Genomic DNA, 23882 nt, shown 5'->3' with positions numbered 1-23882 from the left:
TTTAGGTTGCCAGATTCCAGCGATGGTCCCCAGAATCCAGCTAGTGCCACCGGATTTTGGCAATCAAATACCAAAATTTGTGGACTTTTGGCAATAGATTCGATCTACCAACAAACTTCAATGCCCGGCGGTGGCGGATTTCCACAAACGTGTATGCAAAAAGGAAAAGTTTAAATCTAGAAAACGATTTACGGTTTTTAAAACCGTAAATTGTTTTTCTAAAAATTAAAGAGGCTTTTATGGTTAAACAAAAAATGATTTCCGTTGACTATCATTTTCGGTTGCACCAAACACCGAAAAATATAGAAAATATTTTCTTCCCAAACAAACGGAGCATTAGTGAGGACTTGGATTTTATTTCACATTCTTTAGTGAAATTATTATTCATAAGAAGAAGAAGAAATTAGAATGGGAAAAAGGCAAGCAAGATTTGGGAGATGTAAGCAAAACATCATTCCTCTGTTTTCTAATTTAATTTCGTACAAAGTGGGAAATAAGAAATTGAAAGGGGCTTGGAAGTTGGGAAAGTATTAGTGGAATGTCTAATTAAGGAGAGGCAAAAGCAATTCATTTTTAGGATTATTGAAGAATAAGCTAGACAGAATATATGGATTCAGCCATTGTAGAATTGTTCAATTCCATTCATGCTGTTTTTAATTAATTACCTAAATTCTTATAAAGACAAAAGAAATCCCAACTTCTTGTTGGGACCTAAACAGTGGTAAAAATTGGAGTTTGAATACTTTGTTGAGCCTTTCATTGGTATCTTGTGCCTGTGCAGACATGACACAAGTTAAAATGTCAAGCTGTGGCATCCCACATTGCTTGGGTGCGGGAAGGGGATGTGTTTATAGCATACTCTCTCTAAATGGTATGAAGTCTTTTGGAATAAAACGGACAATATCATATCTCTTAGAGCAGGCTGTTACATAAGTGTTCTTAATTATTGAGATTTTGCTTTCTCAATAATTGAAAAGAAGTAGCCCTTCTATTGAATCTCACAATGTAATCAAAGAGTTGAGGTACTGCTTACTCATTTCAATTCATTGAAAAGAAGTAATTGTACAAATGAAATCCTTCAATGATACTTTGCAGAAGGGGGCATGTACTCCCTCTCTCTTTTTCTCTCTCTCTCTCTCTCTCTCTGACAAGAAGCTTTCATGAGGAACCTTAAGATTTAATGATGCGGAAGCTGTCTTCAACTTTCTTTGTACTTGAATTTACAAACTGTCAAAGTGAAAGAAATGAGTGAGACAGCTTAAATGTATAAGAGTAGAATATTGCAGCTAGAAGTGCATGCATACTGACCTCTAACTTGAATCTTTTCTTTGTTGCATGCCCTTTCAGATAACCAAACTGAGAAATCCTTGATAGACTCCAGCTTTGCACCTGTTCCAATGGACAAGACCAAGTTTCCTTATTAGACCTGTGCATACATGCGCGAGGAGGGAACCACGGGGCGTGGGTATTCCCCCTCATTCAGCTTGGCCCCTCGTTCATTCTTTGGTCTTCTATTGAGAAATTTTAGTTCCGCCACTGCATATATGTGTTCATAATATATATGAAGAGATAGGTAGTCTGAGATCTACTTACATGATTTGGGAACTTGTCCAAGGAAAAGCCAGCCATACCAATAACTGCATGCACTGGGGCACTATAATTTCTTTGATCATATACATCTATCCCATGTCTATCTTTTCTAGGCAAGGCCTTGCATTCTTTTCGATAAACCGAGCAGAACCTCTCATAATTATGAACATGGCCAAAGAGAACCAGATCAACCTGGTAAATAGCAACCAAAAAGAGCCAATTTCTAACCAAGTCAAGCAACGGAAGAGTACATTTCATACTGAAGAAAGGGTGGCTACTTAGGCCAAAAGAACTTACTTTGCTTTCCAAGAGTAATGGTTCTACTTCCTCAGCAAATCTTGCATCCACGCTGAACAATCCTTTTGAGGAAGAATACATGGGTCTATGCCTGGAATTTAAAGATGGTTACAAGACCAGAAATAGTTAATTTAATGGTATTTACACATTCAATTAATTTGAAAAACAGTGTTAAAATATGTAAGATTCACTTACCCCGTGAAAACTAACCAAGGAGTTTTTGATCGATCGATAGAAGCCATGTCATTTTTCATCCACTCATACTGAAAAGATTTGCATATATTTAAAAGAAAGTGATATCAGATTGTATAAGGAGATAAACATGAAGGACATAAGGCGTTTAATTATTCTAACCTGCTTAGATTTTTGTGACCAATCATGCTCAGTCGAAATCACTGTGAAGTGGACACTTCCTTGTTCTATGGAATACCATGGCTTATCCTTTGCTGAGGTTGGCATGGGAAAGTAAGTTTCATAAGGAACTCCACATTCTCCTCCAGAATCAGGAGTTATATATACTGATCCTGACTCTATGTAATCCCTGAAAAAGAAAACATTTGCAGAAAATCCCACTTGAATGTCAAGAATGACTAAAAAAACAATACTTAATTCAAGTATATATGCAGATGAGAAGGCTACCTTTCATGGTTTCCAATTGCAGTCATGTAAGAAACACGTGATGCTACCGGGCTTATTTGGTGAAGGAAAAAATCCCATTCAACTAAAAAGCCAGTGGCATAGCTTATATCTCCAATGTGGAAGATTGAATCTATCTTGTTGGAATCTACTTCATCAGCAATGGCTTCAATCACTGAGAGGGACCCTGGCTAGGAATCACAAAATAAAAAATAGGGTCAATAGGTTTGTGAAAGCAAAATTTCGGGTCTTACTATATATTTGCAAAAACAAATGCATCCTATCCTACCTGAATGTAGTGTTCGGCAGAAGCATCACGAGGAGCCTTTCCCATATCACCAAATGCTAAGAACTTTAGCTCATCTGATCCTCCAGCAGGCGGAGTTCGAAATTGGATTTGTTCACTCCAACCAGCTAAGTCACTGCATTACGTGTTAGAATATTAATTAGATAGTTAAATTTACTCTTTTCTATCGGCTTAAGTTTTTACGATAAGTTAAAATAAGTTGTGATCGAGTAATTTTGAAGTAAGAATAACATTTTATTTTCGGAAATTATGAGTAGTTGGCGTAAAGAAAGTAGCTAAAACCTTCCATATTTGTAGGAGAAGTTGCTTGAAGGTTTAAGTCCTGTCATTACTGCAGAATGAATGTATCCTGGGTCATGCCACCCAAAATCCTTCGCTGGACTTGGTAAATTAGTTGAATCTGTCAAATTCAGAACATACGGGCAAAATCTGAGTAAAAGATAAAAGGAAGGACAAGGGTATAAGATGTTCAAAAGTATGCTGAGGAACTCACTACACATATTATCTTGTGTAAATGTGGTAACTTCAGATGTCAGTGTTTTTCTATCTCCATATTGTACTTGTTGAGGCTCCATATCTCCACTAACCCATGTTAATCTCATCTGCACCACAAATCATCAAATTAGAATAATGCTTCACATGGTTTCTTAATTATGGGTTAAACCAGCCCCAAGGTGCTTAATTATAATATCAGCAGCAGCAACAGATACACCTTTGCTTGGATTAGGGTTTGACAATTTGTTAATTTTGTTAAAGAAGCTGTTTCTTATGGCTCAAACTCAAGTTGGCAAGCCTCATTATCAATATCAGGATATATATATATATGTATGGACTCATTGCAAGATTATTACTCGATCTTAAGCCAATTAAGAGCATTCACACCTGTCTAGTCAAAATTAAATTATTTATTTTGACTAGTCGAGATGTAAATTTAGATGAAAATATACCAACATTCGGCTAGCTACTTTAACAGAAAAAGTTGGCAAGCACTATACACTCATAAAAATAAATAAAAAGAAAACCTTACAATCTTTTTCTTGGACTGCGAGCCAAGAGACTATTAAACCAGACCATTTATTTGACCCATTTTCAAATGTTCAATTTTATCTTACACTATAATGTTCGTACGGGACGTTGGGGTGCTGCACTGGCACCCCAACATCAATTTTGATATCCGATTTGGTAGCAATTCAGGTAGCAAATATGAAAGAGTTTCCATAAAACCCACATGCACATACAAGCTAGTAATCTTAGCCTTTTCGGTAGTCCGTCCATCTGTTTGGACAGATTTGGACAGGTGAGTCGTCCTATAATGAATATCTCGTATAACAATCCGGACAATAAATTGCTAGAGATCCAAATCACTTTATATATGTATTACCTTTTCTTTTACTAATGCAATCTCAATCAGTTGACAATAAAAATATAGTACTTGAAAAAATAAATAAATAAAAAAGAAAAGAGACGGTGACTCACCGAGGTTCCAGTTGAATCTATACTAGAGATATGTCCATATAAAGGCTTGTTCGGATTGGCAAAATTGATGCGGCGTGACCTTGCGAAAAAGCAGGGCGCCTCAAATCCGCCGCCAAAGAGAACGAATTCGATGTCAGTTCTGATGTTAATGACATGAAATGTTAACGTGCCTCTACAAGTGGTCGCTATTGCACCTTTACCCTTCCTATTTTTCTTCCGATGCTTCTTCATGCAACTCAGATAGCCTGGATCATTACTCATATACATTGCCTGCAATTTTTATATGCAAAAATGAATATATGTATTTATTAGGATTCAATTTATATACATTTATTAAGATTATATGTATCAAATTGTGTTTAGATGGGTTCATCTAATCATCACGATTTACGTTTCTCAAAATCTTAAATGGATAGAAAAGGGTAAATTCATCTCACGTATGTACGTAAGAACTAGAATTATCACATTGGGTTGTAAAATGTAGAGTCAGGATTCTTATGATCAGAAACTCTATTTTGATATCATATTAAATCGTTACTTATTTAAAAAATTAAGGGGATGAGAAATACAAATTTTAAACAATTAACTAATACTTTAATAATTACAAACGACTCTTCCTCTCTGCACCTAAATTTCGTTTTCTGCTATAAATTAAAGAATGATTCTAAAATTTAAAGTTAATAAAAGTAGGATACACTTGATGATGCACACAATTAAGTACGTAAACTCACATGTCAATTTATATGATTGGTCAGTGTCACGTGGCACAATATAAGTAAAAATACTAAGCAATAAAATTTAATTATTTATAAGAAATAATATTTTTTATGAGCCCGTGTGGACTATTAGTCTATTACGTTAGTTTATACACGAAATTTATAATAAAAACTATATATAATGCGCCAACAACTTTGTTGTATGGCAAAATAGGTATTCAAGAGAATATACGATCATCCTAAAAAAGAAATAAACTCTAGAAATGCCTTCGCCGGTGGGCGGTGGACACAAGGAATAAACCTTGGAAGGGAAGGAACGATGCCTAATTAAGCCATGGCTTCTTGACGTACGTGACTTTGTTAGTTACGTTATAAATGTGGGCATCTTATCTAGTTTTTGTTTTCCCATGCTTCTACACGCCATTTTTTTTTAAAAAAAAAAAAAAATTGTTTTTATATATAATTTTAAGATTTTTTTTTTTAATTTTATGAAAGGTATTTTTGTCAATGGGGAGACATTGATATTGTTTGGTAGTTTAGAGAATGACATTGACACAATTGATAGTTTGAGAGGCACATTGACAATTAAGTGGTAGTTTGAAGGGGGTATATGTAATTTTCCCTATTATTAAATTGTCATATTTGCCTATCATTCTAAAAAGCTTAATTAATGTTAATAATCATATTTTTATCTTATAACTATCTGACGATGCTAGCGTGACAATTTCAACAATTTTAAATTTTTAGAATTTGGAGGAAAGTCCAATTCATAAACTTCTCAAAATGATCCAAATATAAGTAAATAAACACCATTACTGATAAATTACGTACAGCCTTAGCCGGAGAATCACACCAAAGTTGAGGGTAATCTACATGGTATATAGTTGTATAGATAAGGCATGCTGTTGATGCTGCTTCATTTATTTATCTTAGAATATATGAAAAATATGTAATTTTTTTTGTATATTTCATATATATTTGGTTGATACTGAAATATTTTCTATTTACGAGATAATTGTAATAAAATATTGAAATTATAACCAAATTATAGAGATTTGATCACTATACTTGTATTTGTACTCTATACCCTATAATTAAATAAGAACATTTGTATTGTAGACAAATAAGTTATTGAGACACAATATTGTAGCCCTAAGGGCCATTCAGAGAATCAAAGTGGTTGAGTAGGTGTCTAACATATTAGAATAAACTGAAAATATATTATATTTTTGGTTTAAACTAATCATTTTTAACAAACAAATTAAGATATCATGCATTAATTTGGTTGAATTTAAATTACTATTGTGTTTACCTTGACGGGATAATGGCAGAGTAAAGGAAGTTGGCCAAAATCTCCAGTTTGTAAATAAAGAATCTCATTGAGTGGACAACTTTCTACACTGCATGTTTATGAAAAGAGAACAAAACAATGGAGGTTTAAAAAAAAAAAAGAAAAAAAAAAGAAGGTTTCTTTCTTTTTTAAATTAAATAAATCTCTTACTTAGTATGAGAAGGTGAAATCATGCCAACCCAGTCACCCTCTGAAGGATGCAAAACTCCGATAACGGTAACCCTGAGATATTCTTCATCTGCAAGGTTGGATTTCCGACTAACTTTAATTTTGGGAGAAGGGCTTATGACGTTAAAGGGGCACTCCAGCAATTTTCTTCGATTTAATAGCCGAAAATTTGAGATTGCAGTGTGGTTTCTGTGCATGGCCATGGAGTCGATATGTGAAGGGTGCAACGGCGATGACAAAGAAGGAGAAGAACTAGGAAAGAATGTGACTAAAATGATGAACAGTACTCTGAAAACCCAACAGGAATTGCTAGGCTCCATGAGAGAACTGCAAGAGACAAGGTTATGATTCTTAATTTGGAATATTGTTCGAATTTAGTTTGAAATGGTTTATGAGAATGATAATGCAGAATTTATGGATGGAAAATAATGTGCCTATGATTCCAATATTTATGGAGAATAGAGCGAGAAGAATATTCTTATACGAGTGATGTTATATACTCCATTCTTATCCCTGTTCTTTTGTGTGTATATATATATAATGGTAGAAGTCATAATTTAATGAGTAATGTTACTCACGTTTTTACTTCTTCACACTTTTAGGTGACTATTAAAACCGTCATTGGCTATGAAATAGATCTTTATTGGATTTTAATCCAATGGTGATTTTAAAAACCACTTAAGGGTGTGGAGAAGTAAGAGTCTGTGTAACGTACATTATTCTAATTTAATAGCTCAAAACCCGCGCTATGAGCGGGATTCTTCACTATAATTTAATTTCAAATTTTAAAAGAAACTACTCCGAGAACAGAAATAAAAAATTATATATAAATTAGAACATAAAATAATAAACTTACAAAAACAATTTTTAGTGTAAAATCTATAAAAGAAAATTTATGTTCTAAAAGTACGGCTAGATAGAGTTTTAAAACTTACAAAAGAATAAATAAGCAATCTCAATAATAATAATAATAATAATAATAATAATAATAATAATAATAATAATAATAATACAAATAAAAAAGAATAAAAAAAGTAGCAAGAATTGGAAACCTGAATTTTGATTATCAAAGCATTACAATTTACAAAAAATAAAAAATAAAAAATTTTAGTCTACATTTAATGCTATCAAATAAATCATTTTATATCAGGTTTAATGCTTAATTATCTCTTTGGTGCTTTGAAAGGTTCTTCTTGCTTTTATGTACAACAATCAAATAAATTTTTGCATTCTTTGCTTTCAAAAGCAAAAAAAATACTTCCAAAAATTGCTTGAAAATCCAAGTAAATCACATGAACGAAAAAAATCCCCATAAACATTTAAATGAATTTAAACATAAACTCTAAAGTTTAGAACCAAAAAAAAAAAAAAAAAAAATGCAAGAAGAAAATTGGATTCTCATTATCAAAACATTAATAAAAAAATTTAGCATAAATCTCTAATATTGTTGGTTTGATGTCTATTATATGTTGTATATAATATATAATTATGTGTATAATATTTTTCTCCAAGGGGGAAGAAAAACAAATAAGACTTAATGGAAACACCTAAAACTGTTTTATGAAACATGTATAAGGAGTTGTTTCAAGATTTTTGTTTTTTGTTGTTTTTGTTTTCACTTGTTTTGGTTTTTAAAACAATTTGCTAAATGCATATCAACAGTACAAAAACGTGTTTTGTTGTTTTGGAAATAGAAAAACTGTTTTCAAAACAGCAAACAAACAGGCCCCTAGTTTGGGGTGCTCTAGAGAAGCGTTGGTATAAATATTTGAATAGTACGTATATATATATAGCCTGTTCGTTAAATTTTAATAAGTGTTTTCCGTTTTGAGTTTTGAAAAGAATTTAAAAAAAGGCAAAAGTACTTGAGCATCGTGGTGGTGTTCTGGCGCTGGCTTGGTGATGGCCGCCAAGTCGCCAAATTTGACTAGTGGCCACCATAAGGCTTTCAGAACTGGCTGGTATCGCGAGGGCACCACACCACATTTTTTAATTTTAATTTTTAGATTTTAAAAAAAATGATCTGTTTTTTATTTTATTTTTAGGATTTTGAAAATAGGCCACATGTGAAAGTTTGTTTGGTAAATCAGTTTGGACAAGAATTTTCAACATCCCTGATTCCCTGATCATATTTGCTTTGACAAAGTCTACTTTGTAACAATTTCAAGCCTTTATATAGTATATCTGAACAACTGTATTAACTAATTAAGTTAGTATACAGGACACTGATCAATGTAGAACAAATTTTGTTAGACTAATTAAAGACATCACACATGATTCACATCCTTTGTCCCCTAATTAAAGGGAAGGTCCGTTGGGAGGCTACAAGAATGACATGAACTTTTCATTCATCCATTCAATTGTAGTAGCTAAAGCCTATTGACTTTGATATATATTGGGAAAGGCCGCAAGGTTTTTAGCCACCCTAATTTGTTGGGTATAGAGTTAACGAAAAAGACTATTGATCTGTTTGGGTTTGCAATTTTCATAAATATAATTTAAAAATAGCGATTTTAAAATGTGCGATTAAAAAACGTAATTTTTAAAAATGCAGTTAAGCATTTGATAAAATCGCAATTTAATTTTTAAAATTATGCATTTTCAACAAACATCATCTTGCTTGTGATTTAAAATCGCAAATTTCTGTTTTTTTAAATTGCAATTTTTAAAAAAAATACAATTCCAAACGATTTATTTTTTACAATTTGGTTTAAAATCGCAATGTCAAACGCACCGTAACATAACCAAAGCCTTCACATAATGTAATTGGTATTATACGGTGAAAATCCTAAATTTTTGAAAAAAAAAAAAAAGAAAAAGAAACAGAGAAAGAAAAATCTATGTGCCTTTCAATTTAAGGACTCTATGTCGGATTGAGGTTCTGTAATTCTTTGGAATTGTAATGGCCAGCAATTCCAACATTCCAAGCTGTTTATTCAAAATGAACCGCTTGGATTGAGCAACATTATCAATAAAATAATAAAAAATCAAAAGTAACTAATGGTTGGCTAGACCATCTCTTAGGATGGTCGGGCACCTCCTTAGGGTGGTCAACCTACCCAATTACATCAGTTACATCATAGGGGATGGTTGATCAACTCCTTCAAAAATTCGGGAGTTGTTGGTCATCCCTTGGGACGGTCGACTTATTCTATCATATTCTTCATGGCCAACTATTAGCTTCTTTTGAGGTTTTATTTTTTAAAAAATTTCATTATTTTATTAACGATGTGGTTTAATACATATCGTTTATTTTGAATGAACGATTTAGATTATTAGAATTTCTGGCTACTGCAATTCTAAGAAATTGCAAATCGAGACCTCAATCACTCAACAACTCCTCTCAATTAATTTCAAATGCCATGTCCAAAATTTCCCACCTAATCAATATATAATGGGTTTTTTTTTTCGATTAATCTTAACAGCCTAATCAACAGGCTTCAGCTAAAATTCTTCGTATATTTTCATGTTGGCGTACGACATCTACTCCATCCTGTCATTACAATCTCAATAGACTACATGTAGTCGCTACGTACGCTCTAGCAGTTCTGGCTAAATTACATTGACATAAGAGAAAGTACCATTTTATCATAATAATGTGGTATATATTATCAATTTATTTTTGAATCAATTTGTACTATAAAATAGAAAATTTAAATTAGCAATGTCAGATTAGCATAATAATTAAGATAATGAATCAATGATACATTAAAAGTATTGTTTGTAACATTATTCTTTATATAAATGGGGATCAAAATTCTTAAATTATTCTACCACATAAATTTTTTTTTTCTTTTCAAATTAAATGATTTGAAATTTTTCGTATAAACATTTACTTCTATTAATAAATCTAGCTATGTCATCCAATAAATCGAGATCGACTACAATTCTTTGCCCGAATTGCAAGATACCCGATCCATGCATAAAAGTGGATTACGATCGATATATAGATGGGGCTCGGACAGGTGAGCTCCATCTAGCTAGGCCTCTCTCTCTCAATTGACTGCAATTGGAGTCGATCCCGATCTGTTGTCCAATACTTTAGGAATTCTAGAAGATGTTGTAGATACACAATTAAAGTAAAAGAATTTAGTCATTGGCTTACCTTAACAGGATAATGGCAGAGCAAAGGAAGTTTGGTAAGATCACCGGTCTCAGCATAAAGACCGAAGTTCAATAAACAACTCGAAACACTGCATTTGTAAGAAAAAAAGGGAACCGGGAGATAAACACAAACATCGATCATATATAAACACATCAAAATGACATATATATAGAACACTTCTTACTCAGAATGAGCTGGTGAAACCATGGCAACCCAATCAAGCTTGGAAGGAAACAAAACCCCACTAACGGTAACATCGACGTATTCTTCGTCTGAAATGTTGGAATGGGGACTGACACTAATGTGAAGAAAAGGGTTCAGATTTGGACAGTCGGAAAAGACTTTTCTATTCAGTATCCGAAACTCCGATATCACAGTGTGATTTCGGTGCATTGCTGTAGAATTGATCGTCAAAGATTGCAACAAAGAAGAAGAAGAAGAACCAAGAGGGATAATGAGTAAGAAAAAGAAAAATTTGAAAACCCAAGAAGTGGAGGAGCACTCCATTAGACAAGAACGAAAGGAGGAAAAAAAAAAACAGAGGATTAAATTCTGAAGGTAGACAAGAAGTGTATGATATATTCTTGGGTTCCCTTTTATATATTTTGTTTTTGTTTTCTTGAGTTTTTACTTTTTTGTTTTGAATCTGTCACTTTGAGTGGATCCTATAAATATGGAGCTTATTTAGATATGGGAGGGCTTTACGTGGTGCATGCGCTTTGGTTTTTTGAAGTTCTAACACCACGAGCTTAATTATAAGACGGATTTTTCTCTTAAGCTTGTTTTCTAGTTTGACTATATATATATATATATATAGAGAGAGAGAGAGAGAGAGAGAGAGAGAGAGATGTTCGATCTATAGTTCATGAGGATAATTATACCCCATCTGTTTTTCTTTTTCTTTATGATGATATGCATGGTGTATATATGAAGATGCATCTTTTAATAACTATGATCCTACTGCATCATGTGTCATGACTCACGAGTCTTACTTTTGAGATAAATGCTTCCTACCCTAAGACCTGTAGCCTTGTAGGGATATTTCTGTACTACTAAGCGGACAGATTCTAATCATAACCTAGATATCACCTAAACTTAATTTGTTTTATTTTATTTACTCCATCGTATTTCACGAGTTACGTACTTTTGGCACAAAATTTAGGTGAACTTCTTTAATTTATGTTAGGTTTGTTAGATAAATCTGAAAGTTATTATGTTAGGAGTTAAAATAAAAGACTAAAACTTATTAATAGGTCTCTATTAAAAGATTGAATGCACACAAGTTTGACCATTAATTAGGTACATTTGAAATGATGATTTTTATTATTTTTAATTTAGCTAAACTTAATTAGATGGCCTAAAATCGATTAGGGCAGTATGCATTATAAAAATAAGATCGATTTTAGGTAGTATGTTAAAGGATAAATATCTAATAAATTCCTGAGTCGGAGTACTTTTTGAATTCGATCCCTCACTTTTTGAAAGTAAGTATTCGGTACTTAACTTTTTCACGAATTTGAAATAGATCCTTCTGTCATTTTTGCATCCACTTTTCTAACCACCGTTAGTGCTACATCAACATTTTCGCCGCATCATCTTAAAATAATATTATTTTATTTAATTATTAATTTAAAAACTTAAAATATTATTTTTTTTATAAAAAAAAAAATGAAAAAAACAGTAGAGGATTTGGGGGTGGCTGCCACCACCCCCTTGGGGCTGCGCAGCCGCCCCCAGGCACCGGGGGTTGCCGCACGGCCACTCCCCGGTGGTCAGGGGTGGCCGCATGGCCACCTCCAGGGTCTGAGGGTGGTTTTCGGGCCACCACTAGATAGATCTAAAATTTATTATATTTTATGTACGTGATACATAGAGTAGATCTTGAATCCTTGATTCTCTATGATTTATAAGAGAAGAATATTCCCCTTTTTTATATATATTTTTTTGAAAAAATATAATTTAGCCCTCCAAACTACCATATATCACCATTTCTCCGGTTGACCCCCCAAACCACCAAGGCTTATACTCTGGCCTCCTAAACTATCAAAACCTTTGAAAAATGTCCATTTTGGCAATATATCCCCATAATACCCCTGCCCCGTGTCATTTCTCAATTAAAAAATAATAATAAAATAACAAAATTTCAAAAAATAAAATAAAAACTTTAAAAATTCAAAAAAAAAAAAAAATTTTAAATTTTTTTTTTTAAAAAAATTAAAAACAAAAAAAAAAAATTTGTTTTTTATTTTTTATTTTTAAATATTGCGATATTGCTTCTTTCCAGCATCTTCGTTGGGCACAATTCACGCCTGCAGCTCGGCGAACTTGTCCCCTCCTCTTCGAATGCAGACATGGCTAATTTCCTATCATTTGATGTCTATGATATTCATCTTTCGAAGGTTATAAGTGATTCTAATCTGAATTTTATTTTGTTACAAATGATGAACAAGTCTATCATTGTTGTGGAAGACCTTAATCGGTTTCTGAATGAGAAATCAACGGTCGTGAGCCTGTTCGTTGATGTTCATATCCATTTTCCTCTGTGATTTTTTGGCATTTAAAACGTTGGCCAATAGCTACCTGGGCTCAGGGATCACAAGTTTTTCTCTTAGGTGAAGGATATTTTCCAAAGCGGGGCGAGCTTGAGCTCGGCCGAGAATAGCAAGCTGATGATTGCGAATCGGAACTCGTCGAGCTGGGTTATAAAATCGGTCATCATAGTGTTGCAAACGGACGATGACTAAAGAGGTGTCAGGAAGATCGGGTCGCGGTTGGGAAATAACACCACCCGAAACACCCATCTTTTTTTAAAAAAATAAAAATAAGAAATAAGAAATAAAATTTTAGTTTATTTATATTTATTTTAAAAAAAATTAATTAATTTTTTAATTTTTTTAGTTATTTTAATTTTGTTTTTAATTGAAAAATGACACGTGACAGGAGTATTTTTAGTTCTTGCACACGATTAAATGATGTATGTGACATTATGTACATCGTTAAGTTAGACGCAACTTGACCGTGTACTAAAGTGAATTTTCTCGCCATAATTAGCAATTAATAAAGATTTCCTTTATTTAAAATTTTTAGAAAGTTTATAGAGAAATATCCTTTCCATTTCAAGCGAAAAATGACTGAGATAAGTTATTTCATGGTAAAAATTAATTTTTACAAGCCTAATAATATATATATTGCCCCACATGTACTTTTGCATTACAGGAGACTTAACTGGGGGAGGAGGGACTACATCTCTCTCCCTCTTTGTCTCCCCTCTGCAGCAACTCTATCGATCAGTAAGAGAGACCTTGCTATTTGGTGATGCGAAATCTATCCTCAACGTTTCTTGAATTTGAGCTCACAAACTGCAAAAATAAAGGAAAAGGATGAGACAATTAAAGAACCAATTGTTTTTCATGCTCAATCATTAATTTTTGTTGAGTCCTCATAGTTGTTCAAAGATAATGCTCTCCCACATTTTAAAAACTTTCTTGTATCTGTTAATTTTTTATTTTTGTTTTTTTATATATATTTGTGTTTCTCATATTCTTTTTAAAATGAACCGGGAATGTCTTTGAAATTATTTGTAGGTTAACATTGTGTGATAGTTGTAAGAGAAAAATATAATTTCTAACAATACCCTATTTGTTTTATGGTAATCAATATTAATTAAGAAAAAATACATTTGCCCCTAGCTAACTATTATCTTTTTTTGCAATATCCCTCAAATATTTCAATTTTTGCAATGTCCTTCCTTTTCCCCCAATTTACCATTAGAGTTAAAATATCCTCCTTTTGGAACACAAAATGACAAAAAAAAAAAAAAAATCTATAAGATAATTTTTGTTTTAAAAAAAAGTATATATATATTTTTTTAATCTTATTGAGGTTATATTCATCATTTTGAGTCGTAGAATGGGATGATGCATCCCCAATTAATGGCAGATTGAGGGGACATCATTGTAAAAAAAGATAGTAGTTAGAAGGGGATAAATGTAATTAATCATCAAAATTATGTTATTAATGTAACTTACCAATATTCTACGAGCTAAAAATTAATATATATATATATATATTCAAATTTTCTAAGTACTCCACCTTACAAATGAATCCGTGCCTATATTTTTTAGTAGTCGTCATAGTTCAAAGTTGAGCATACTGACCTCCAAATATAACTCTTGCTTTGTTGCATTCCCTCTTACATAACCAAATTCAGAAATCCTTTGTAGGCTCCAGCTATTCGCCTGTGCATGATCAAGAACAAGTAATTTGATAGTTTATTTATATATCTCCGTACAAATATATAATTGAGTATGCATGTGTGTGTGTGTGTATATATATATATATATATATATATAATTGACAGAGTTAGAGACAGAGAGAGAGCTACTTACATCAGTAGTGAAGTTGTCCAAGGTGAAGCCAGCCATGCCAATGACTGCCTGCACGGGGGCACTGTAATTGGTGCTGTCATAGGTGTCAACGCCATTTGCATCTTTTGCAGGCATGGCCTTGCATTCTCCTTTGTAAACAGCGCAAGTTCTTTCATAGTTATGAACATGACCAAATAAAGCCAGATCAACCTAGTTCAAGTTCCCAACATTACAATTCAAAAACCAATAGAAAGTTGTCGGTTCGATAATTCAACAAGCTTGAGTGTGTTAGAATATAAATAAATAAATTAAATGATTAAATTTATCTTTTTTTATTAGCTTAAGGTTTTGATATAAGTGGTGATTTAATATAATGTCAGAGTAAAGGTTATGAGTTTCAACATTGTCTCTATCATTCACCTCGATCATATTTCAATTAAATATTTCACGCGTTGGATTAGAGCTTCACCTATCAAGGAAGAGTTTGAGCCCACATATAAAAAGAAGTGTTAAAATATACATTAAATAATTAAATTCACCTCTTAATATCAATTTAAGCCTTTTTTGCAAAGTAATAATTTAACACAGAGGACTTAATTACCTTGTACTCAAGTAGTAATGGTTCCAGGGCATCCACAAATCGTGGATTGACGCTGGTATCTGCATTTGAAGAAGTATACATGGGTCTGTGCCTGTAATTGGCGAATCTTCTAATATTAAAATATATCTTTAGCATTATATCTATAGAATAGGAATTAAGGCAGCACTTATAAGTCTACTAGACTAAATTGGGGAAAAATGAAAATGACCAAAACATAATATATAGATTATGTATTTCAGCTTCTCAATATTCTAACCTTCCAATTTATAATAGTTTATGTGTGATAAAATTTTATATCGAGTTTATTTTGCCACTATCCTACTTTGTTGATTGTGACACATGATCAATAGAGTTAAATAGTAATAAAATTAATAAAAATATAATTTCTAACATTATTCTGTCATAAATTAGAAGAGTACTCTCCTTTTTTGCTTCGTTTTGAAAGTATGTGCGCGAAGTATACTCACCCCATAAAAATCAACCATGGAGTTATTGATCGATTGACTGAAGTCATGTCCTCTTCCATCCATTGATACTGAATCGATCATTGCAGTATTTACCATGGTATTAGCGAAGAAAATTAATGATATATGCATGAAATCAAATAATATTAGTTAATTACCTGCTCAGAATTAACTGACCAATCATGCTCGGTTGAAATTACTGTGAAGTGAACACTTGCTTGTTCTATGGAATACCATGGCTTATCCTTTGCTTGGGTTGGCATTTGAAAATAAGTCTCATAAGGAACTCCACATTCTCCACCCGAGTCAGGTGTTATATATACTGATCCCGAGTCTATATAGTCCCTGAAAAAAGAAAAAAAGATCAAGATAATTAAGCACAAAATTAGTCCTAATATTTGTTCTGATCGAGGATCACCATTTGTATATTTTATGGTCATGCATACTTAGCACCGAATTTGAGATTTGGATACCCATTGGCCAGTACCAATAAAAATTTTTAGTTTCACCGATTGGGCATACTACAAAAAAAAACTTCCATTTATTGACGGTTTTTAAAACCGTCTAGAAAAAAAAATTTACTGACCGTTTTTAGATCTATCATGACCGAGACCAAGACGCGCTAAACATGTATGCGTAATACCCCTATAGGATTAATCATTTATAAAATACAGTTTCATCTAATCATCTAATATGTTACTAATGTAGGACTTAGCACATACATCCATGCATGCAATGTATTTGCAATCTAATCCAATCTAGAATATCAAAATCTTTTTCCATTTAACTAATCTAATATAATCTGGAGTACACTACCAATTATAAGTTATCAGAGCAGATGTGGCTAATGCGTTTTCCCATCACAATTGACAAAATCTATTCCAATTAATACTTTCAAAACTACATTTCTTTGAGGTATTGAAAGAATTATATATGTTTGTTACAACTGATCATCAAAATAATGACATACGCATTCGTAAGACATTGTTAATTTATACATGCATGCTATTATAACCGCCTGATCAATGTATGGAAATAATTAATTTGAAGAGATTGCTGAAGTATATATATATATATAAAGAAAATTGAAGAAATTAATTACCTCTCATGGTTCCCAATCGCAGTCATGTAGGAAACCTGGGAAGCAACTGGGTTGATTTGTTGAAGGAAGAAGTCCCATTCTACTAAGAATCCTGTTGCGTAGCTTATGTCTCCAATATGGAAGACAGAGTCCACATTCACTGACTTCACTTCGTCGGTCACGGCTTTAATCACTGAGAGAGATCCGGGCTATATACATTTTGCATGCAAAATACCCAGAAAAATATAATATATTTATATATTTTACTCAAAAGTATGTTTTTAAACAAAAAAAATATACATTTTCAAATCATAGGTAAAAATGTTCATTTAAAAAAAAAAAAAAAGGATTTTAAAGGCTAAACCAGAACTGCAATTTTACAAGCCGAACTACAATTTTATCAAATGCTTAACTAAAAATTACATTTTCATTAACTGCATTTGGAAATCGTTGTCTTTCGAACCACCCGATTTGAAACCCCTAAACCAATTAATGGTTTGTACTTGCTTCAATATATATGTTCAGTTGCACAGGCAACACTGATATTTGACCCTTTTGATCTTAACTCTAGCTATATATATATAGTTGAATAAATCCTACCTGAATGTAGTGTTCGGCTGAAGAATCAAGTGGAGCCTTTCCCATATCACCATATGCAATAAAGTAGAGTTCATCTGATCCTCCAGCAGGTGGGGTCCGGAATTGGATTTGATCACTCCAACCAACTGAATCACTGCATTATTATAAGTAATTAATGTCACCTGTTTTAGCTACTGCATAATTGTAAGTGCAAAGTATTTTGATCAAATTTATTTGTCAATGTCACTAAGGAAGATGCAATATATATTTATACCTTCCATATCTGTAGGAGAAGTTGCTTGAAGGTTGAAGTCCTGTCATCACTGCTGTATGAATGAATCCAGGATCATGCCACCCAAAGTCTTTGGCAGGACTTGGTAGAGTTGAGCCTAAAATCAGTTTCACAATAATAATTACAAATCTTGGTGGAGCTACCGACAATATATATAATGTTGGTAGAAATGCTATTTAGTAGATTGTTATATGATTGAGATAACGTAGCAATGAAAATTATTATCACGTCATTCCAGTTATGTATATAATAGTCTACTAAATAGCATTATTTCATTGATAAATAGTCGATTCCAAACCACCTTAATGCGAAGCAAATTAACAACATAAATTATGGGAAGAGAGAGAACTCACTGCACATATTATCCTGTGTAAATGTACTGACCACCGAAGTTTGTGACATGCCATCTACATATTGCACTTGTTGAGGTTGCTCATCCCCACTAACCCACGTTAATCTCATCTGCACCACAAGCCACCATTATACGTGTTAATTTGGATTATCTCTTTATATAATCTATCCAAGTATATATTATGAGCAATATTATTATATACTACATCCCCATTTCACTGGATTGATGATGTGGCAGTGCTTTTCAGCACTTGATTTTTTTTTTTTAATATAAACTGTCACATTAGCCTAATGGAACGAGAATGTAGAATGTGAGTGTAGATCAGAATATCACAATATTTCTCATATATTATTCTAGCCAAATCAACATTCTTAATCACAATTATCTTTCAATGCTGATATAACAGTCTTAATCAACCTTTGAAATCAGTCATTGATTAGTAATTAAAGAAAAAGTTACTTACTGATGTGGCAGATGAATCTATGCTTGAGAGATGTCCATAAAGTGGCATTTTTGGATTAGTAAAATTCAAAGGTTTGGACCTAGTCAGAATACAAGGTGTGTCGAATCCACCTTTGAAGAACACAAATTCGATGTCGGTTCTTATATTAACCACGTGAAATGTCAAGGAACCACTGCATGTAGACACCACGCATTTGCCGAGCACGCTTTCCTGGCATTCAGTCTTCCGACATTTGAGATAGTCTGGATCATTGCTCACGTACTGTGCCTGCAATTTTCACGAGCATATATCTTATTTTACAAGTCAATTTTGTTACGAGTGTGTTTGTTATTGCGATTTTATAGTCTAAAAGTGTGGTTTAATTTTAAACTAAATCACAAAAAATAGATTGTTTGGATGTGCGTTTTAAAAAAATTACAATTTGAACAACGTAGAAAAATGTGTTTTTAAAAACGTATGATTTTAAATGATATAGGGTCCGTTCGGATTTTCGATTTTAAAACATTGGATTTTTAAATTAAAACTCAATTAAGCATTTTGTAAAATTGCAGTTTTACCTTTAAAATCACGCGTTTTTGAAAACGCACCTCCTTGACTGCAATTTGAAAACTTATATTTTTCTATGTTTTCAAATCGGAATTTTTTAAAAACGCACTCTCAAAAGATATATTTTCTGTAATTTGATTTAAAATCGCACATTTTATTCACGAAATCAGAATGCCAAACGTACCATAAAGTGTGATTTTAAAGGACAAACTGAAATTTTACCAAACGCTTAATGTACGTTCTAAAATCGCTATTTGAAATCACAAATTTAAAGTTTTAAACTGACCCTAAGTCTCTCTACTTCCCTCACAACGTACTCTAGGAGCTGATTTTGCTCAACAGCTTCAGCTCTCTCCTCTGAAAAAACAGTTGTACACAGTCAAAGGTAGTCCCACCACCTCCACTTCTCACTCCTAATAATCCTCTCTCTCTCCTTCAATAACAAACTTCGATCAAATACAACTCTCTTTTTAAGCAACAATATCGATCATCCTCAAGCACAATCAAATTTCCTTTTCCCTAAAGGTAAGCCAACCTAGAGCTCGTCCTCTGAAGGTCCAAGAATGGCTTCTCTCTTCATGTTCTCCTGCATCTTCATCATTCTTTCTTTCTCTTTCAACCAGTTCTTCTTTGTCACATCCACTGAATTCGAAGTTGGTGGCGATCATGGCTGGGTTGTCCCCAAGCCTAAGACCGACCAAATGTACAACCAGTGGGCTTCCAAAAACAGGTTCAACGTTGATGACACCGTCCGTAAGTATCACAATATTTCAAAGCAACTATATATTGTCATTGAATCTTAATCTTTAGTGGCATTTCTAATATTTTTTTCTTCTTCATGCATGGAATAAATAATGTATCAAAAACAAGTACCAATTAATCACTTGTAAATGTTCAAAATACTTTTTCTTCTCAATGATTTATGTTGAACCCACAAAATTTAACCATCACCCAACATAAGAATTAAGAAAAACTTTACTTACCTCCTCTTAATTATATGCGCTTTTGCAATGCTTTATTTGTATCTCAACAATTTTCACCTTTCAATTTTACAATTTTGTTAGAATTTTTGGTTAAATCTTAAAACTCAAAAACATAGGCCGACAGACCACGACCAGCCGACCAAGGCCAAACCTAGCCCATGACAATATAATATTTTGGTTTTTTTTTTTTTTTTTTTTTGGGTATTTACTTTTATTTTTAATTTTTAGTTAAGGTCAAATTCGTAATTTTAAAATTTTTATATGGGTATAATAGACATTTCATCTATTTACCGTTAGATTTAACCTTAAATCCCAACTTGAGGTGAAATTGAAAGGAGAAAATCGTTGGGAGATACCGATCGACCTTGTAAATTTTTAAACTTTGATAATATGATTGCCAAAGCTCCTATGTATACTTAAGGGGCTAAGTGATGTTTTCCTTGAGAACTAAGCAAGGGTTTTTTGAGATATGTTGTTGGTTATGATGAATTATTTCAGATTTCAAGTACAAGAAAGACTCGGTTTTGGTGGTGAGTGAGGAGGAGTACGAGAAGTGCCATTCGGCTCATCCTCTCTTCTTCTCCAACAACGACGACAGTGTCTTCAAACTGGACCGGCCCGGCTTGTTCTATTTCATCAGTGGGGTTGCCGGACACTGCGAGAGAGGCCAGAAGATGATCATCAAAGTTCTCGAGCCAGCAAACCCACCACAATCCGCTAACAGCAACACGACAACAACTGACTCATCGAATAATATCATGGCTCCCATTTCTTCTCCAGTTATCGTGTCGTCGTTCATGGTGTCTTTCTTTGGGGTTCTTTTCCTTTGAATATTGCATTCTGCAACGCTAGCTAGTTCTTAATTAGTATTTACTATTTATTTCTAGTTTTTTTTTTTTTTTTTTTTCTGGTTTGAGCTAGTGATTAACATGAGACTGAATTTATTTGCCAGTATGAGATTGTTTTTTATTATGAAAAGTTGGATTATTATTTTGATTAGGTGAGAATTTGATTTTTTTTTTTCTTCATATTATTCGTAATTCTCTTGGTGATAATTTTAAGTCATTGATGAAAGAGAAAAAAATATAAAATTATGTTTCCAAATTCCACTGATGTCAATTAGAATAAAAGTTTGGGGAAAAATATCAAAAACCATTAACATTTATCCTATTAATTTAAGTTTTTTGAATAATCGAGAATTTAATTTAATATAATATCAGAGCAAAAGATTATGAGTCGTGGCACATGCATGAGGTGAAATGTTAAAATATTAATAATTAAATAATTAAATCAACAATTTCTTATAAAATTTTTGAGATAATTGATAATTTAATAAAAAAAATGCTAACTATTTTGCATTCTCCAACATATTCTGTTGACGTGCCATTTTTAATTCACCTTTTGATGACTCTTAATTATATATATATATATATATCAAATGGTGAACATATTACATCTGAGAGAATGCTATTAATTAGTCATATTCTTTCACGCAAACTAACTAGCTAGCTATCATGCATGATCAATTGTTTAATTGAATAATTTGGACAATCAATTAAATATGGTATTTACGAGAAAAGACCACAAGGAATGTACTATGTAAGCTGGAATGATGCCCACATATTTATGTTAAGGTCGTCGTTATACTCAATTTGTTACGTCTCTTTTTTCTTTTCTTTTTTGGTATAGTATTCTTATCAGTCCTTTTAAGATACTTCCATTATAATATCAATTTCCTTTGTTGATTTTTTCTTTTATGTCATATAACCGACATTGTTGTATTTATATTTTAATCATTTAATTAATAGTTTAACACAAATTCAAATATGCATGTGGTTTTAATTAAACATGATTCCATTTTTCATTTATTTTCTTTTTTTCAATTTAAAATTCAATATTATCATACTTACCTTGACAGGATATTGGCATAGAAGAGGAAGATCACTAAGGTCACCTGTCTGTGCATAATAGGCCTCACTCAATGGACAATCTGTGACACTGCATTTATATACAGAAGAGAACTAGTTCAGATTTGCGATTTCATAAATATACGGATTGAAAATAACAATATGAAAACGCGATTTTTAAGTTAATTACAACATTTGGTAAAAACGCATCCCTGTTTGAAAACGAAGATTGTTCTATGTTTTTAAATCACAATTTTTTTAAAAACACACGATAAAATGATACATTTTTCGGGATTTTGTTTAAAATCATATTTTTTATCTGCGAAATCGCAGTATCAAAGCGCACTCTAAGTAGATAACAATAATTAAAAGTAATATATATGTGAACCCGAGTCTATAATATAGAGCATGGAACTAGGTTAATTTCTTACTTTGAAGAAGGAGGAGAAATCATGGCAACCCAATCGCCAGTTGAAGGGATTAAAACACCACTAACAGTAACAGTGAGGAATTCTTCATTTGACATGGAGGAGTTTGGATTAACACTAATTTTGAGATAAGGGTTGGGACCAAGGCACTTCAGCAGCCTCCTCCTGTTTACTACACGAAACTCTGATATGGCGGTGTGATCATGGTGCTCACCGAAAGAGACGGCGGTTAAAGGATGCAACGATGATGAAGCAGAAGAAGAAGAAGCAAGAATAATGCCAATGAGAAAGAAGAACAACAGTTTGAGGAAGCAGGTAGAAGCCATGGAATGACTGAAAAGCTCTTAATTATTGGCTATGAGAGATTGACGAGAATTTTGGGAAGGATATTGTATTTATAGACCAAAGACAAGACACACGCAGGTAATGCATATTTGGGAAGTTTACTTTCCTTCTTAAGTGACACGCTCGGTTAACCTGATGTGAATGGTCTTGATGTGAGCCTCAAATTTTGTTTTGACAATTTTTTGGTTATCACCCGAATTGAAATGTGTATGCTCTATTAAAATATTTTTTCAAGACTATTGATTAATCATCTATAGTAAGAGGTTTTATTTGGTTTATCTATTGATAAATCCATCCTAAGGCTTAAGAGTGTGCTTGCCCCGGGCGCGGTTTCACCAATTGTGCACTTTTAGGCACCATTTGTGTTGGGGTATAATATTTTTTGGAAACTGTTTCCTCTATTATTAGTGTTTGGCAAATGGCAAGGCATAAAATATTTTCCAACCCGGAATTATTTTCAATTGACCAAGAAAAATAAATTTTATAAGACGCAAAATGGTTTACGCTTCTAATTTGTGTAAACTATTTTCAGCTGCTCTCCCACACTTTCGAATGGACTATTGTGAGAGGGCTCCTTATAGGGCATACCTGTCAAAGCAATTTTTAGACTGCTCAAATACTTGCCCGGTAGGTGGGCCCCAAAAAGACCCTCTCACTATTGGATGTCTAAATGCAAGCAAGCAATATAGACAAACAATTACACTGGATCTCAATTCTACATCCGAAGGCTTTTTATTCTCACACAATCTTCCAACTCTTTGTTGTATCTATCTTCTAAGCAATTCCTCAGATGATATGAAAATATAAAAAAAAAAATTGATTTTCCAT

At 32.8% G+C, this 23882-nt stretch overlaps 3 protein-coding genes across 3 annotated transcripts; 1 reads left to right on the top strand and 2 right to left on the bottom strand.

Moving 5' to 3' along the window:
* Nucleotides 1–976: 976 nt before the first annotated feature.
* LOC133879956 (probable inactive purple acid phosphatase 27) lies at nucleotides 977–11153 on the bottom strand. The gene is made up of 13 exons (XM_062318789.1): nucleotides 10831–11153; nucleotides 10647–10734; nucleotides 4307–4576; nucleotides 3324–3432; nucleotides 3113–3230; nucleotides 2813–2945; nucleotides 2527–2714; nucleotides 2242–2428; nucleotides 2083–2150; nucleotides 1888–1978; nucleotides 1594–1782; nucleotides 1309–1389; nucleotides 977–1227 (listed from the first exon to the last, which is right to left on the bottom strand). The coding sequence occupies exons 1-13, from the start codon at nucleotides 11151–11153 to the stop codon at nucleotides 1171–1173; spliced, it is 1902 nt and encodes a 633-aa protein (XP_062174773.1). The 3' UTR covers nucleotides 977–1170.
* Nucleotides 11154–13886: 2733 nt separating this feature from the next.
* Nucleotides 13887–23070, bottom strand: LOC133879957 (nucleotide pyrophosphatase/phosphodiesterase-like). The gene is made up of 13 exons (XM_062318790.1): nucleotides 22713–23070; nucleotides 22285–22372; nucleotides 18846–19112; nucleotides 18384–18492; nucleotides 18013–18127; nucleotides 17760–17892; nucleotides 17181–17368; nucleotides 16237–16423; nucleotides 16082–16149; nucleotides 15615–15705; nucleotides 15035–15223; nucleotides 14804–14884; nucleotides 13887–14005 (listed from the first exon to the last, which is right to left on the bottom strand). Exons 1-13 carry the CDS (start codon nucleotides 23033–23035, stop codon nucleotides 13952–13954), a joined length of 1893 nt encoding a protein of 630 aa, XP_062174774.1. The 5' UTR covers nucleotides 23036–23070; the 3' UTR covers nucleotides 13887–13951.
* Nucleotides 19955–21204, top strand: LOC133879958 (early nodulin-like protein 5). Its single transcript, XM_062318791.1, has 2 exons — nucleotides 19955–20144; nucleotides 20873–21204. Exons 1-2 carry the CDS (start codon nucleotides 19955–19957, stop codon nucleotides 21202–21204), a joined length of 522 nt encoding a protein of 173 aa, XP_062174775.1.
* Nucleotides 23071–23882: the final 812 nt, after the last annotated feature.

This window comes from Alnus glutinosa, chromosome 10, assembly GCF_958979055.1.
Source record: "Alnus glutinosa chromosome 10, dhAlnGlut1.1, whole genome shotgun sequence".
NCBI lineage: Eukaryota > Viridiplantae > Streptophyta > Magnoliopsida > Fagales > Betulaceae > Alnus > Alnus glutinosa.
Note: the sequence above shows the minus strand (reverse complement) of the source record. Positions and strands in the feature narration are given on the sequence as shown.